Below are 17,395 nucleotides of genomic sequence, written 5' to 3' on the forward strand. Positions count from 1 at the left end.
CGTCTGACATACTTTGGACATGTTGTAAGGAGAGACAGGTCCTTGGAGAAGGACATCACGCTTGGTAGGGTAGAGGGACAGCAAAGGAGGGGAAGACCCTCTCTGAGGTGGATTGATTCAGTGACTGAGGTAATCGGAATGGGTGTGTCAGAGACAGTGTGATTGGCACAGGATAGAGCAGGGTTTAGGGCTGTTGTACATAGGGTCGCTATGAGTCACAAACGACTAGACGGCACATAACAACAACAACATACTTACTTCGGAGCTCTGATGGCCTAGTGGTAAGAAGCTGCATTGTAATCCTGAAGGCATGCAGTCCAAATCCACCATCTGCTCCATGGGAGGTGCATAGGCAATCTTCTCCCAGATGGATTTTTGCCTCTGAATACCCACTAGAGGGTCAGCTATGGGTCATTTCAAACTCAGTGGGACACAACAACAACATATTTACTTCAGGGTGGTATCCTTTCTCCATATATATTCAATCTGTATGCTGAATAAATAAATAAGCTAGACCATGGGAAGAAGAACATATCATCAGAATTGGAAGGAGACACTTAAGCAACCCGCACTATACAGATGACACACATAGCTTGTAAAGAGTGAAGACAGAAACAATTTAACATGGATTTATGGATTTGCAACTTCAATTTACACTTTTAGTATGGATTATACCTCAACATCAAGAAAAAAAAATTCCTCATCACTGGACCAATAGGCAATTTCACAGATGAAGGAGAAAATATTGAGGTTGTCAAGGATTTTATCTTATTTGCATCCATAATCAAAACTCATAGAAGTAACAATCAGAAAATGGATGCATGATGAGCAATTTATTGTAACAGATTAAGGGAAGGATGTCATAGAACAAGAGGATAATCAGACATTAGAAGAATTATAATTAGCACTACAGAACAAAATATCCATGACTGACTGATTTTTCAAAACGTGGGGGGAAATATATGAACATTTTTAAAAAAGAAATAAAAAGATCTGTTGTATTTGGTAAATATGCTGTCAAAGACCTCTTTAAAGTGCCAAGCACAAGGCTGTCATGTTCAAGACTAAGGTGCACCTGACTCAAGGTCTGGTATTTTTCAACTGTTTAGTATTACTTACTGGCAAGAAGCTGTGCTCCAATCCCCAAGTTACGCAGTTCAAGGCCACCAACTGCTCAACAGAAGAAGGATGGCCAATCTTGTGCTGTGTAATTAACTACATCTGAAAACCCACTGGAGGGTCAGCTATGGCTCAGTTCTGACTCTATGGTATACAACAACAAGAGTATGTATATGAAAGTTGGACAATGAATAGGAAGACCAAAGAAGAATTGATGCCTTTTAATCATGGTTGTTGAGAAAGAGTATTGAGTATCCCATGGATATGCCAAGAGAATAAACAAATCTGTTTTGGAGGAAGAGAAATCAGGGTGGTTTTGAAAGGCAGGGACATTGAAATTTTTTATCACATACTTTGGCCATGTTGTTAGGACCGACGAGTTGTAGGGAAAAGATCATGCTTAGAAAAATAGAATGTCAGCAAAAGAAGAAAACTGTCAACGAGATGAATTGATACAGTGACTGCAGCAACAAGCTTGAGCACGGCAGAAATTGTGAGGACCAGCAAGGTGACCTGACCATAGGGCTACTATGAGTTATAGTGGACTTGATGACACCTCACAATGACAGCAACAACTTACTCTTATCAACTGATGGTGAAACACATACAGAATCAGTTGAACTTTGATGTTTTAAATATCCTCCATTACATGGAAAAAGTTTAGTCACAGAGGTTGCAATCACTCATCCAACAATTTAATGAGTCAACCTGGTTCTTTACAAATAAAACTTTAATTGTAAGTAGTATTTATTGGTCTTCAGTTTCAAGGGCTAAACTATGTACAAATTATGAATAATTTACTCACGATTACTGCGTCAAATGTAGATTCCATAAACTTTAAATAAATATAAATATTAGAACAAAGTAAAAAACACAAGAGTAAGAAGGGAAGAATAATGATGAAAATTATCCTAGTCTTACATGCTGTTGTTATGTACTGTCAAGTCAGAACCGCCTCATAGCTCACCTTCCAGCTGGTTTTCAAGGGATAAATTGCACAGGAGGAGACTGCCCATCTTTTTCGCGTTGTCAGCCAATGGATTTAAATCTTATGGTTTTGAGCTAGCAGCACAACACCTTTCCACTAAGCCACTAGATGATATATGTAGACTTGATACATTAAAACACAAGAGTTTTGAAATTAAGTTATAGTTGTTATTGTACATGAAAGTAGCAAGAATTTGTGCTACCAAGTCAAAGGCATGCAGTTCAAATCCAACAGTTGCTCCACAGAACGTGGGCAATCTCCTCCCACGCAATTTATTGCCTCTGAAAACCAACTGGAGGGTCAGTTATGGGTCAGCTCCAACCCTATGGAACACAATGACTAAAACTAACAAAAACTGGGAAGTGAAAAGGGCAAGCAATGGAGATAGGATAAGTATGCTGATTCCCCTCATCCTGTAGCAAGGAATTAACAGGCAATTTCTGAAGTTAACAATTAAAAAAAAAAGAGCAAGAGAGAGAGGTACCATCTTATCTATTATAGCTCTGCTCATCTGATTTCCAATTGAATTAGCAATGTGAGATCACACTTTACACAGCCTCTATTACTCTGAAAACAGACACCATGCTTAATGAAATGAAGAATCAATTTGCTGAGGGTCAGAAAATAAAGAACCAGAGGAAAAGACGACTTGAACTTAGGAGCTTGCTAGGTTGCAAGTCTGGGAGCAGGCAGAAGCAGTTGAATTCTGATTAATGGAGAGTTCCAGGGACAGAAGTCCCTAGTATTGCACAACACGGGTCCTTAAAACTGAAGAGGTACACAACTTAGGTCCCTCATGTTCCAATGGTGCACAGTGGGGTCACTGTGAATCTTAGTTGACCCAGCATTGACAACTAGGAACACACACATACCCCTAATGACCCAACAGACCATATTTCTTACAAATTTCATAGTATGTTCCATTACAGACCCATTGGCTAGTAAAGATACAATGGTGAAGATGATGTATAGATGAATCTTACAAGACAAAAATTTACATCATTCCATTTTACACACACACACACACACACACACACACACACACACACAGAGCAAATGTGGGATTTCAGAAAGTTGAGCTAATTTCTAGGGAAAAAATGTGATCATCATTTTGCGTTTTCACAAATGCAGATAAAATAAGAGCTCTAAGAGACAAGATAAAAATACTAAGTTTCTTACTTGTCTTAACAGCCTAAGAGATGTATGTTTATTAAAAATCTTCACAGCAACTTCTTCTCCTCCATAGGTAGCTTGATAAACAGAGCCAAAGCTGCCATCGCCTTTAGAAAGAAAAAAAGATGCAGGGCATTTTAATTAATCTGCTCTAGCAGAAAACTGAAAACATACATGCTAGAGCTACTGAAGAGAAACCTGACCTACTTGTTTCATTGGATTACATCTTCTGTAATGCTACTTCTTCCTTCTTTTAGTCTCAGCTAAAGAATATGTGCCTGGCCTTTGAGTCTTACGTCTACACACTCCCCCTCAATTACATCATTTACTCTCATGACTTCAACTATCCCTATAGGCAGAAAATTCTAATTTTCATTTATAGCCCCAAGCTATCTCCTACACTCTGTTCTATATTTATAGGGTGTGTTGAAGATTTCCACTGACAAATTCTTCCACATTTTAATCACATTCCATTAGAATCCACATTTCATGACTTTTTAAAAGCCAAATTCCAAACGAAATAAGGCAGTAAGGACATGCACCAGTAACTAGTAAGGAAAGAAACGTTCAGGAGATGATTTTCTGCCAGTGTCGAGAACAACTATGCATGCTTCCACCCACTTGCGTCTTATTCTGGGAAAGAAAAAAAATCAGTCTTTGGGTTTCCAATAGACTGGTTAAAGCCAGTTTCCCGAGAATATAGAGCAAGCAACTCTGGCAGGGGGGGATGGGGGATGGGGTTTTAGCCTCTGTCTCATTTAAATGTTAACATCTCTGACTGGGGGGAATTAGATGACATTGTTTAACACAGGACACAGCAGAAGCATACCTAGTAGATCTAGGTATGTACTAGGACCTCCTATGTCATAAGGAAGAATGAAGGTCATTGTTAGGTGCTGTCAAGTTAACTTATAGTGACTCTGTGATAGCAGATTGAAACCTTCTTGCTGTATTCTACAAATCATCCTGATTTCTGCCATGCTCAAGCCTCCCCTGAAATACGAATGGAAGTCCAAAGTCTCTGTAAACGTTCATTAACATTAATAATAAAAAAATCAAAATTAAAAAACAACAACAACAACAACCTACAGAAGCTTCTCTGCCTGCCCTCCTTACCCTAAGGCTGCCGTTTTGAGAAGCTATCCTCACTGCTTCCATCATTAGATGCATAATAACTATATTTGCTTGACTCATTCTTAGCAAGAGCTGCGAACTCCTTGAGATCAGAAGCACAAATACCTGATAAAAAGAAAATAAAACCTATTTTTGTCATTCTGGATTTGAATCCCAAGAGTTATCTTTAATTATCTGCCCTGCAAGTAAGCCTGCAATTAATTGGGGCACATCTCCTGGCCTCAGTGAAAATGAAGCCGTCCTTTCTGTCTCCATGGATACCGCATCAATATGGGATCCTTGCTTTCTCCTTTCTGTTTGGAGAAGCCTCCCAAGTTTATTACCTACAACTTATCCTATACTCTCCTGCCAATTTAGTTTCACCATTATTTCATCTGGATTATTGCCTCTCTCTTGTCCCAAAACAAGTTTTTCTGATTGTCTACTAAATAAAATCCAGATTACATCTCACATTTATAATGTGGCCCTAACTTCCCTTTCTAGTTCTTGTTCAACTTCTCATTTTCTCTATTCTAGTCTAGTTGTTTTCTTCACAACTCTTAATTGCACAATACATCTGAACTGAAATGGCAAATGTTTCCTAAACAGCATTTTGTGCCTTTTGCCTTCAATACACTTGCTCAAACCATTCTTTTTATTGTTCTGCTCCTACAACTTTCCCATTTGGGGGAGTTGATTAAGATGATAAGATCCAATACTCACTACATACTGCCCCTGAAAAACACTTAATTCCACAGCAATACTTTACATTGACATACAACAAATATTTCTTTATAAAATACTTATTATAGTTATAAAGTACACTTAAATATATCCACTCTTGATGCATACAATTGAATTAAACACATAAATAGAAGGAAATTCTTAATAAGCAGTAAGAAGCCCCACTGTAGTCCCCACAGTTTGAATCTACCAGCTGCTCTATGAGAGAAGGATGGGAAGTCTCCTTCCTCCTGGAAGGTCAGCTATGTCTCAGTTCCCTCTCAGTGGCATACAATAACTTGCGAATTTATATTACTCTTGCTATTCTTCTATCCTATCCCTTTGTTGTTATTGTTGCTCTTCCTATGTGCTGTTGAGTTGCTTACAACTCAAAGCAAGCCTATGCACAATAGCTTTGAACCCTGCCCTATCCTGAGCCAATCTCACTGTCTCTGACACACAATTACTTCTTCTTCTCCTGTTCCATCCCTCCAATCTTTCAAGCCTGATGTCATCCTCTAAAAACTTATCCCTCCAGGAAGCATGCCCAAAGTATGTGAGATAAGAGTTTCAAAATTCTTGCTTCCAAGGAGAAACTTGGTTTCACCCTCTCTAGGAAAGACCTGTTAGTTCTCTCAGCAGATATGTTCAATACTTTTTTCTAGCACCACAACTCAAAGACATCAATTCTTTTTTTTTTTTTTTGTTATCCTTATTAGTTGCCCAGCACTCTGATACATAACAAGTAATTGCAAAGACCATGGCCTGAATCAGGTGCACCTTAGTCTCCAGACTGACATCCTTGCTTGTCAGCTCTCTGAAAAGTTTCCTGACAGCAGATTTTTCCCAATGCAATTTGTCTTTTGATATTCTGACTCTTAGTGCCAAATATATTGACTATGGAACAAAACAAGCTGAAATTATTAATAATCTCAATCTCATTTTAATCTATCCTGATGTTGCCAATTGGCCCAGAGTGTGCTGAAGTTGAGATTCAATCCATACTGGAGACTACAGTCCTTGACCTTCTATCCTCAGTTTCAGCAAGCAAGGTTGTGTCAACTGCATAACATAGCTTGTTAATGAATCTTACAAATACTTTTTATAAGAAAAACAGACAGCATCTATACATATGGACCTCACCTGAGGGTCTACACAGGAATCTGATGGTCTGGACAGGAATAAAACTGACTATATTTATGCAAATATTCCATGGAAAAGTTCAATATTAGCTGTTAAAACAAGGCCAGGCATTGAGTGTGGAACACTGCATCAACTAACATGCAAGTCCAAATTGAATCTTAAAAAAAAAAATGAAGCAGAATCCACAAGAACCAAAATGTGACCTTGAGTCTATCCCACTTGAATTTAAAAATAATATCAAGAACAGGTTGGATACTAATGGTATCCAACCTTGGGTATTAACAGTATCCAGCTTTAGATACTAATGAAAGAAGATTAGTTGACCTGTGGGACGATATTAAAAATATCATCCATGAAGAATGTAAAAGGTCATTATAAAGACATAGGAGAAAGAAAAGACCAAGAAGAATATCAAAACAGATTCTGAATGTTTCACTAAAATGTCAAGAAGCCAAGGCAAAGGGAAGGATCAGTAAGTTAAAGAGTTGACCAGAAGATTTCAAAGGCCAGCCCAAAAAGACAAAGTATTATAATGAAACGTACGAAGAGCTAGAGTCAGAAAATTAAAAGGAACAAATCACTTAGTATTTCTTAAGCTGAAAGAACTGAAGAAAATATTCAAGCTTTGCGGTGGGCAGAATATTAAATTGTCCACAAAGCATTAAAAGAAGATGGAAGGAGAGTATATAGAGTCACTGCACCAAAAAGAATTAGCTGACGCAGATGAATTTAAAAAAACAACATTATGACCAACAGGCAATGGTGACAAAGGAGGAAATTCAAGTGGCTCTCAAGAAACTGGCAAAAAAAAAAATAGGCCCCTGGAATTGACAAGATCTTAGAGGATATATTCCAATACACAGATGCAGTCCTGGGTGTGCTCACCAGGTTGTGCCTATCACCTATATCGCTCTAGAATATTCTTTAAATATTCAATTTTTTTAAATCATTTATTAATGCCATTTGCAACAAGAATTTGAATAGGATGAAAGCTAAGTGTTTAAATCAGAAATATGATTGACTGTAGGAGAAAGGCACAGGGAAAGGAAGAAGGAAAGAGAGAGAGTAGGGAGGAGAGCTGAAAGCTTATACATACATCCTGTTCTGGTTCCCTTCAGCCCAGATAGCAACCTGCAATAGAGGAAATGTATAACGGAACAAAGAGAAGTCTCACAGTCTACGGAGAAATATTAGAATGTCAAATGGATTGGTGGAAAACCCCTAAGACCACGATCCTTAGGTAGCTGCAACCAAAGCCACTCCTGGGATTAATTTTCAGCTAAGCAATAGGCAGGACTGCAGAGTCAATGATAAAAGCACGGAGGAATGTTCTCATCAGGATATCAACCTGAGATCAAAAGGGCAACATCTGCCCAAACACAAAGCTCCAAAGGCAGTAAGGGACAAGAAAGGATGACTGAGGACATGGGCAAAGTGCCTTTACCTGAAGTGCCTTTTATATTAAGTAACCAACTTAATATAAAATATGTATGAATTGTTGAATGGAATTAATATGGACTATAAACTTTCATCCAAACTGTAAGTGGAGAAAAAAATAGAAAAATAAAATAAAAATAACTTCAAGTGAGAAGTGAAACTTTCTAGACATTTTTGGAAATCACAACATTAAGAAAACAAAAACTCTCACAACCCTGGATCAATAGGCCAATATAAACATTATAATATCTGGGGAAAAGACTCCAGTTAAGGATCCCATCTTACATGGTTCCATAACCAATACTCATGGAAGCAGCAGTTATGAAATCAAAAGATATACTGCATTGGGCATATCTGCTTTCAAAAACTTCTTCAAAGTGCTAAAGAGCAAGAAAATCTCTCTAAAAACTAAGGTGCTCCTGACCCAAACCATGCTTTTTCAACTACTTCATAAGCATGTGAAATTTGGACAATGAATAAGAAAGAATGAAGAAAAATTGATGTCTTCAAATTGTGGTGTTTAATATCCCATGGATATTCCAAAAGGATAACACTGTGCCTAATGGGACCAGTCCTTGGAAAAGGACATCATGTTTGGAGGAGGTGAGGGACAGCACAGAAAAAGAAAGATCCTAGATGAGATAGATTGACTCAGTGAGTGGGGTAATGGGGGTAGATGTGTCAGAGACAATAAAGTTGGTTCAGGATAGAGCAGGGCTCAGAGCTATTTTACATTGGGGCACTATCAGTCACAAGCGACTCAATGGTACATAACAATAACAATGGTTTTGTATTCCTTCAGAGAAGAATACATAATATTTGGTGTTTTTCTGAGTCTTGTGAAACACTAATTGGTGCTGGGTAAATCTGAGACTTGGCATGAACAAATCAGCATTTTGTGTTACTCCAATATTACTCATATATTTCATTCTAGAGTCCCAGAGCCTTCAAATGCATTCTATATTTACAATCAACATGACAAATGAAGATACAAAGGGATTCTTTATCTTATGTTCAAAATCTGAAAAATTTTGCTTGTTAATGTTACATCCTGAGTGATCAATTTTAAGAACTCACAGGGTAGGGTAATTTAGTTAAAATTAAAGGCAAATGCATAATAAATTCCACACATAATACAACTAGAATTTTCTTTAATACTTTACATTAAATCAGTCTAAAATTCTTTGTGGTCTTTGTAATGATTCACAGAATTATTCAAATTATATTGTGGTCCCACTCTAAAGCTTCTATTTTTTTTTTAAATTCCAAATTCTTTTCCTTCAAGTATTTTATTTTGTTGTTACTGTTGAGAATACACATCAATTCAATATATTCTAAATGCACAATTCAGTGATATTGAATACAACTTTCAAGTTATATCACTCTTTTCATCTTCCTTTTTCAAATTATTCTTCCCCATTAACAAAAAACTCACTGCACCTGCAATTTCTTCTTTAATCTTTTAAGTTGCTGTGTTTATGAAATATTGTTTGAAAAATTATTCTCTTTATAAGAATACAGCATAAAGAAAATCTCTTGTCTATCTCCTTCATCCCTAGAAATTAAAGTGTATGTAAGGAGGTATTTCAGACATATCTGTTGCAATGATAGGCCATTTTCATATCAATTCAAGTTCATATGAATCTATAGAAAGCTATTCGAACTCCATAACATGGTGCCGTATTAAAGGGTATCATTCAAGAAGGAAACTAAAAATACATATATGGAAACACTAAAAATCTATGAGTTGAATCAGGGTATTTGAATATTTTCTAAATTATAAGAAAAAATTAGGTGAATCTGCTATGCCCTAATTGTCACTCTCAATTAAAAAAAAAAGTTACCTAAAAGAAATTCTGGAGCTTGTTCAAATTCCAATTCATCACTATTCAACATAATATTTCTAGGCAGATCAGCCAAAATCAAGTCAGGAGCAATCTGAGATATTGGAATTGTGAGTCTTGGTTGATCTGGATTTATTAGAAGGTCTCCTGAGAAGTAGATCAAAGATTTAAAGAGGAAAGAAAAAAAAAGTTACGTACATAAATAAATACATGCTCTGGTTTATTAAAATAATTCCTTACCAACAATTGTAATCATTCTGTTAGGTTTTGTTACCAATATTTTTTCCTAGAATACATTAGAAAATGTTAAAGATTCACTAAATATCTATGTACTTAATTAAAAAAAAACAAACCCATAACCATTGACTATCATTAGTCACAACTACATAAGACTACATGTCAAAGGCAATGAAGAACACTATTTATTCTCTGTTTTTATCACATTCGTGGGGTATACAGTGTATAAAAAGGAGCCTTGGTGGTAAAAGAATTACGCTTAACTGATAACCAAAAGATTGAAGATTTGTACCCACAAGTCATGCCATGGGACAAAGATATATCAGCAGGCTTCTCTAAAGATTATCATCTTTGAAATATTGAGGGACTATTCTATGCTATCATAAATATATATATTCAGCTCTGGTGGCCTAGTTATAAGAAGCTGCATTGCAATCCTAAAAGGATGTGGGTCAAATCCACCAGTTGTTCTGTGGAAGAATGGGCAATCTCCTCCCATGCAGTTTACTGCCTCTGAAAAGCCACTAGTGGGTCAGCTATGGGTCAGTTCCAACTTGACGGCATGCAACAACAATAACATATATGTTGTTATTGAGTTAGAATCCACTTGATGACAATGAGTTCTTCTATTACAGGTACATTGGTAAGGTTTTTTAAATATTGTCTGTTTTCATTCTCGCAAGTCTAAGAGATAGGCTTTGTTAGAATTCTATTTCTTTTTCTTTTTTATTGGTTTGCACTATTTTATTATATGCTGTTGAGTCACCTGTGTTTCATAGCAAACTTATGTACAATAGCTCTGATCCCTGCCAATATCACTGTCTCAAGCACACTGTTCCAGTTACTACGTCATCCATCTCATCCAGAAAAGAAGGGGAATCCCAGAACACTTAATTGTGCTCACACAAAACCTATACTTGGACCAAGAAGCAGTCATACGAACAGAGCAAGGAAACAGTGCATATTTCAAAACAGGAAAGGTGTGCATCAGATGTATCCTATCTCCACACTTTTTCAATCTATATGCAGAAACTGGACTTTATGCAGAGAAATGAGACATCAGAACGGGAAGAATACTTATCACCAACCTATGTTATGCAGATGCCACTACCTCTCTTGCACAGTCCCTCCACCCTTCCAAGTATGATATCTTTTTTCAAGGACATATCCCTCCTGGATACATCTCCAAAGTATGTGACAGAGCCCTAAATACTTGCCTCCAAGAAATAGCCTGGTTCCACCCTCTCCAGGACAAACCTGTTTGTTTGATACTTTTCTCGAGCACCAAAACTCAAAGGTATAAATTCTTCTTCTACCATCCTTAGTCATTATTCAGCTTTCTGATGCATAGCAAGTAATTGTAAAGACCATGGTTTAGATCAGGTAAGGCCCCTGATAGTAGATTTTCCTAATGTGTTTTGTTTGTCTTTTGATTTCCTGATTGCTGGTGCCAAGAATGTTAATTGTGGAAAAAAACAACTTGAAATTGTTGGGACTCTCAATCTCTTCTCCATCTATTATGGTGCTGCCAATTGGCTTAGTGGTAAGAATCATTATTTTCTTGATGTTGAGACACAATTCATATTGAAAATTATAGTCCTTGACCTTCTACAACAAGTACTTCAACTCCTCCTCAACTTTGGCAAGTTGTGTCATCTGCAGAACTTAAGTTGCTGCTAAGTCTTCCTCCAAACCTGATGCCACATTTCTCTGCATAAAGTCTAGCCTCCTGAATAATCTATCATGCATACAGATTGAAATGGTAAGGAGATAGGATATATCCCTGACTCACACTTTTTCTGATATTGAACCATGCACACTTTCTTTGCTCTGTTCTGATGACTGCTTCCTGGTCCAAGTATAAGTTTTGCATGAGCACAATTTAGCGTTTTGGGATTCCCATTCTTCTTTAGGTTAACCACAATGTGTTGTGATCCACACAGTCAAATGCTTTGGCATAGTCAAAGAAACACAGACAGACATTCGTCTGGTATGCTCTGCTTTCAGCTAAGATCCACCTAATATTGGCTATAATGTCCCTAGCACCACAGCCTCTTCTAAACCCAACTGCAGATCTGGCAGTTCTCTGTCCAGTCATTTTTTTAATCATCTTCAGTAGGATCTTGCTTGTGTGTGATATTAGTAACACTGTTAGGTAATTTTCACATTCTGTCAGATGACCTTTTTTTTTTTGGAACAGGAATAAATATGCATCTCTTCCAGTCAATTTTCTCGATTTTTTCACACAACCAGGTAAATGTGTTCAGGGCTTACATCTGTTTGTTAAAATATGTCAGTTGGTATGCCATCAATTCCTGGGGACCTTTTTTTTTTTTTTCCAATTCCTTCAGAGCAGCTTAAACTTTTTCCTTCATCACCCTTGCCAATTGGTTATATGTTGTTTCAGGAAATTCTTTTGTGTCAGCCAATTCTTTTTGATACAGTGACTCTGTATACTCCTCCCATCTTCTTTGATGCTTCCTGGATAATTTAACATTCTGCCCACAGCTCTCTTCCTTAAGTATTGTAATTCAATTATGTTTAATTCATGTACACTGGGTTTTATACAATCATTCATATACATTGTATTTTATATAAATATTTATATAAAGAATTACTATTGATCTATGTCTATTATCACCCTGCCTTTTCCAGTCCTCATTGAATCTTTCCTGTTCTGTAACCCCGCTCTACATATTGATTTCTGCTATCCTAATGATTTTCTCTTCTTCTCCCCATCCTCTCCTCTTTTGAGCATTTATACATATTTTGCCCAGTTATTCTCCTATTTTCATAATCATGGGTGTATGCAGTATTTGTCCTTATGTGATTGAGTTACTTAATTCAGCATAATGCTATCTAGACTCTCCCACGTTATAGGCTATTACCAAATTGTTCCTTACTGCAGCATTCCCATTTTACAGATGAAGTAATGCTATTTAATAAGACAGAATTCAAATCTTCAAGATAATATTTGTTCTGAATTTTTTCTGAATTTTTTCTTTTCTTGGTAATGTAATCAATCTCTTTTTCTGAATAAATTGTAATAGAAGCCCTGGTGATGCTGACGGCTGCTAGCCAAAAGGTGGGTGATTTAAACCCAGGGCAAATAGGGGGTAACTTGTGTCCATAAAGATTTACAGCTTCAGGAAAATGGGCCAGTTCTACTTGGTCTTTCAGAGTTTCTGTGAATTGTAACTAAACTGATGGCCATGAGTTTGGGCATTACAATGGAAACATAAGCTTTGAATTCATCCATTTCCTAAACAACACGTCTCCGGAAACTCTATGAACTTTGATAAATGTCGATAGTTGTACAGGGGCTTCAGGCCTTTTGTTGATAGGGTCACTATGAGTCATGCTCGACTCAAAGGCAATCAACAACAAGAACAACTAAGCATAAGAAAGATTTTATATTTCTTAAAATTTGCAACTTGTCAGTTCACAAATATGGAAGGAACATTTAAAATATTTCTAATTTGCAAGAGTACATACCTTCTTCTGCTTTCTTCATCAAATCATCAAGCAAGATTTTTTTGTGTTCTTCACCATCATTAAAACTATACAATGCCCATTTCTTCAGCAGCGTTTCACCTTCACCACAAATATCAATTTCCAGCAGTCCAGGAAACCATTCTTCCATGAGAGAATCAATGTGATCCACAACTTGGCCCAAAAGAATACAGCCTTTGGGGTGGGGTGGGCGGGGAGAAAAGTGCAACAATGAATGAATGAATGGAAATCCAAAATCTCTGTAAATGTTCATTGAAATTAACAACAACAAAATCTTAAAAAATTTTTTTTAAATCCTTAAAAAAAAAAGAATACAGCCTACATGATCCAAAGAAGAGCTCATTAACACCTTATCTATGCCCCATACTGTTGCAAAGATAGAACACCAGGGCTGCATATTGGGGCGGGGGGGGGTAGAATGCTTCCACTTATTTAGCAGAAAAATTAAGAGTTTTGAATAATTTCCTTACCTTTTCTACAAGAAGGAACTGTGATTTTTAAAAAACTTTCAGAGTGATAATCTAAGACTTCAGATCCTACCAGGCAATAAGCTTCAGGAGACCAGTTCAAGTAGATGCCTTGTCGCCAATACATTCTGTTTGGGCGAAGTGCTCGTTCTACAGGAGATTAAAAAGGCCCACATACATATGTTAATTACTAATTATTTTGTATATTGGGGGGAAATAGCAAACTCAAATGACATGACTAAAGATGTTTATTTTGAAAGAATGTACTGGGTTCTTTAATGATACATCCATATCTTTTGGATATATCTCATATTTTATTTTTACTTTCACAATAAAAAAAATTACCAATCTATAACTAAAGATAGATTTTGGGGTCATGACGTTAAGAAGAAATTTAATATATCTAATAGATGAACAAAATCACAAGTTCTCATAACTTGAAAAAAAATAGGAATCATGCTGATACCCACATTTTCTAAATGTTTTGACGTAGTATAACCACCAAATGTTAATTAAGATGAATACCATAGAAGAAAGATACAGTTTATTTCAAAATACAGTAACATGTATAAAAAGCTAAAGTTTACCCAATAAAAGGGGGGGGGATGTTTTCCTTTTGAAGCATTAAAACACCTAATTCTTCCCAAAGGAAGAATTAGTGTTATAAGAACTCTTTTCCTTTTTTTGTTGTAAATCCCTCAGGTACCATGTAAAGAGGTACTGCTATAACCACCATGGGTGCCTGGTGCCTGCCGCCCTTATTGATCTTATGTCCTCATTGTTGCTGTCATGTACCGTCTACTTGCCTGCGACCCGTAGTGACACTATGTACAACAGCCCTAAACCCAGCTCTTAGAAACAAAATTAAACAAGACATTTTTTCTCACTGCTTTGGTCATTAAATAGCCAAGTCCTGTTTACATTTTTTCAATTTGTTTTATTTTTGCTTTGCATATTTTAACCAAGGATTGGCTCTGGAAATCCCAACTTTTTAAAATTGCTGCTTCAAGTTTGCTTTGGTTTGGGGAAAAAAAAGATGTTTATGCTTGAAAGGAAAATGCCCCTCATGTTTGGAATTATGGATAGAAAATAACAAATAGACTTTAAATGTGAGAACCTGAATAATATTCTACCTGGTGAATTATATGAAATCATATGTGTACAAGAATGTGTCTTTATAATTACCTTGAGGTTTTACAGCCTTGTTTTCTGATTTTCAGTTGTCTTGCAAAGAAAAATCAAATTCTACGAAGTAGTATATTATTAACTTTAACATATTTCTGTAACCACTATACATGCACTAAATACACACCTCTTCCTGAAAGCATGTATGGTGAAATTTCAAGTAGCCGGTTGATTAATCTTGACCAAAATCCCATTGGAAAATACGGCATTTCATATAGTCGAATAATAATTTCTGAATTCTCACAATGTGGAAGTTCAATCACAGGCCTGTGGTCAGATAAACTAAAGGGAAAAACAGCATTATCATACAACTTCAGGAAGTAATTTGTATAAATGATGAATTAATGATAAATATTTGTGATATGTTTGCTACCTACTCTTTCTGCTTAAAAGATTCAGTGGTGCTTTAATCAGTGTAAATGCATGCTCAAATGCAATTGATGAATGATTTTTCTCCAGTAATTCTATGTACACCAATATATAAATTATAATTATTTTTATATAGAAAACATTAAAAAGGTATATCAAATTAAAAAAAACAGGTGTTATAGAAAAACATATATTTTAAAAATTGGCTTCTATTCACTAATCAATGCAATTTATATTTTTTTATTCAAAAACCAAACACATATCCATAGATAATTCTGACTTATAGCAAACATACAGGGCAAAGTTAAACTGCATATAAGCTTTCTAAGTTAGTAAATCCATATAGAAACAGATTGTCACTTCTCTCTACTGTGAAAAACAACAGGGTGGGTTTGAACCATCAGTCTTTCAGCTAGCAACTAATCATTTTAACCCTTGCACAACCAGAGCTCCTCATGTGCTTGCAAAGTAATGTGAAAGTTTTCTACCGTACATGACTAGAACTTAAGCCTCCATTATGATCTTTCTCTCCTCAGACTATTCTGTGCTAAAACTGCTTAAGACTTTTTAATGATAAGCCCTCAAAAAAAAAAGACTTCTCAATGTATACTTACATATGTAAAATAATCTCTAATACTTGCTTTTAAAACATATATCCTGAAATAATTTACATACTCCTAAAGCAAATAATAATTATATACATAAAATAAGGTAATTTTATGCTTTCTATTTTACTCCTTTTGGGATTTACCTTCTTAATTATATTGTAATGTTTTAGGAGTTGTTTACTATATCTTCAATGTACCAACTGTAGTGCTTTCATTAAAAGCACATGTTAAATCTCAATCAAAATTTTACCTCTAAAAATAAATAATATGTATTTAATCACAGGCTCAAATTACTTTATTATTAAATTAATTAATATTATTAAAATAATATCATAATTAGTAAATTTCCATGCAGTAATTATATTTTCAAAGTTTGCATTACCTGCTTGGAACCAACAAATATTCTTCTCCTATTGGCAAGGCAATCTGGAATTTTTCTAGGAGTTTAAAGTACTGAGACATGTAGTTCTTTGGAAATCTCTTTTTCTTCGAAAGGAATTTTTCTACATCTCTACGTGAAATAATTCCTTTAGGATGTTTTGGATAGCCTTCCACTTTCACTGTCAAAATCTGAAAGATATAAACTTGCAGTCACTAGACTGTATTTTCTCAATAGCTCAGAACTTCAAGCACTTAATATCTCTTTGTTCAGTAACAATTATCAGAACAATATAACAATGTTAAGTACGACAAAGACCTAATATTACCACTTATCTTGTAGCCTAAAAGTCCAGCAGAGTATCACCTCTATAACTTATCTTCAACATGTTGATGACCTTGTTACACGCTGTTGAACAGAAACCAATTCGTAAGTGACTATCTAGTGGATTTTCAGAGGCAATAAATTGCATAGGAGGTGAATGCCCATCTTATTCCTGCAAAGCAGCTAGCGGATTAAAACCCTGTGCCTTTGAGGTGGCAGCATATCTCTTAAACACCAGATCACCACAGCTCTACCATACTAGTACCACTAAGTGGCTGACAATAAATTTCTCCATCTTTCTTTTTCCAAAGTAGGAAATTCTTGGTATACAGTAAAATGTTAAAAAAACCCTGAAGAATCCCTCTTCTTCATATTTGGTTAATATTAGGAGCAATATTTTATTGACTAAATAAAATTACTTCAAAAGGTGAATCAATGGCACATAATAATAGTGTTGACTGAAGAGAATTCATTCAGATCACAAATTATTGAAAGCTTCTGAAATTTGTGAACCTTAAACTTTCATCAAGAGCAATAAAAAGATCAATTCAACACCACACATATTTTAAAAACTACAATATATTCCTAAAGAAAGTATATTCCAGACTATGAAACTCTCAATGGAATATAGTGGCTTTATTGTTCAAAATGGCTTCCCTAGCTACTGATTTTGACTTTCACCACATGGCTAGTTGGGAACATGAAACAGGGTGTGTATAAACAACTCGTGATGAGGTATAAATTGACTAGGTTTAGCAGCAGAAAAATAGAAT

The 17,395-nt window shown here is 35.8% G+C and overlaps 1 protein-coding gene across 1 annotated transcript in view; it reads right to left on the reverse strand.

Moving 5' to 3' along the window:
* LRRK2 (leucine-rich repeat kinase 2) overlaps positions 1-17,395 on the reverse strand; it is a 244,601-nt gene that overhangs the window by 68,377 nt on the left and 158,829 nt on the right. Inside the window, exons 34-39 of the mRNA XM_006888199.1 lie at positions 16,302-16,489; positions 15,070-15,224; positions 13,761-13,907; positions 13,273-13,464; positions 9,541-9,687; positions 3,287-3,387 (exon numbers count right to left, since the gene is read on the reverse strand). Of these exons, the coding sequence (XP_006888261.1) occupies positions 3,287-3,387; positions 9,541-9,687; positions 13,273-13,464; positions 13,761-13,907; positions 15,070-15,224; positions 16,302-16,489 (930 nt within the window). The remainder of the gene's footprint in view (positions 1-3,286; positions 3,388-9,540; positions 9,688-13,272; positions 13,465-13,760; positions 13,908-15,069; positions 15,225-16,301; positions 16,490-17,395) is intronic.

This window comes from Elephantulus edwardii, unplaced genomic scaffold (genome assembly GCF_000299155.1).
Source record: "Elephantulus edwardii isolate Elephantulus edwardi_28Jun2011 unplaced genomic scaffold, EleEdw1.0 scaffold00065, whole genome shotgun sequence".
In the NCBI taxonomy this organism is placed as follows: Eukaryota; Metazoa; Chordata; class Mammalia; order Macroscelidea; family Macroscelididae; genus Elephantulus; species Elephantulus edwardii.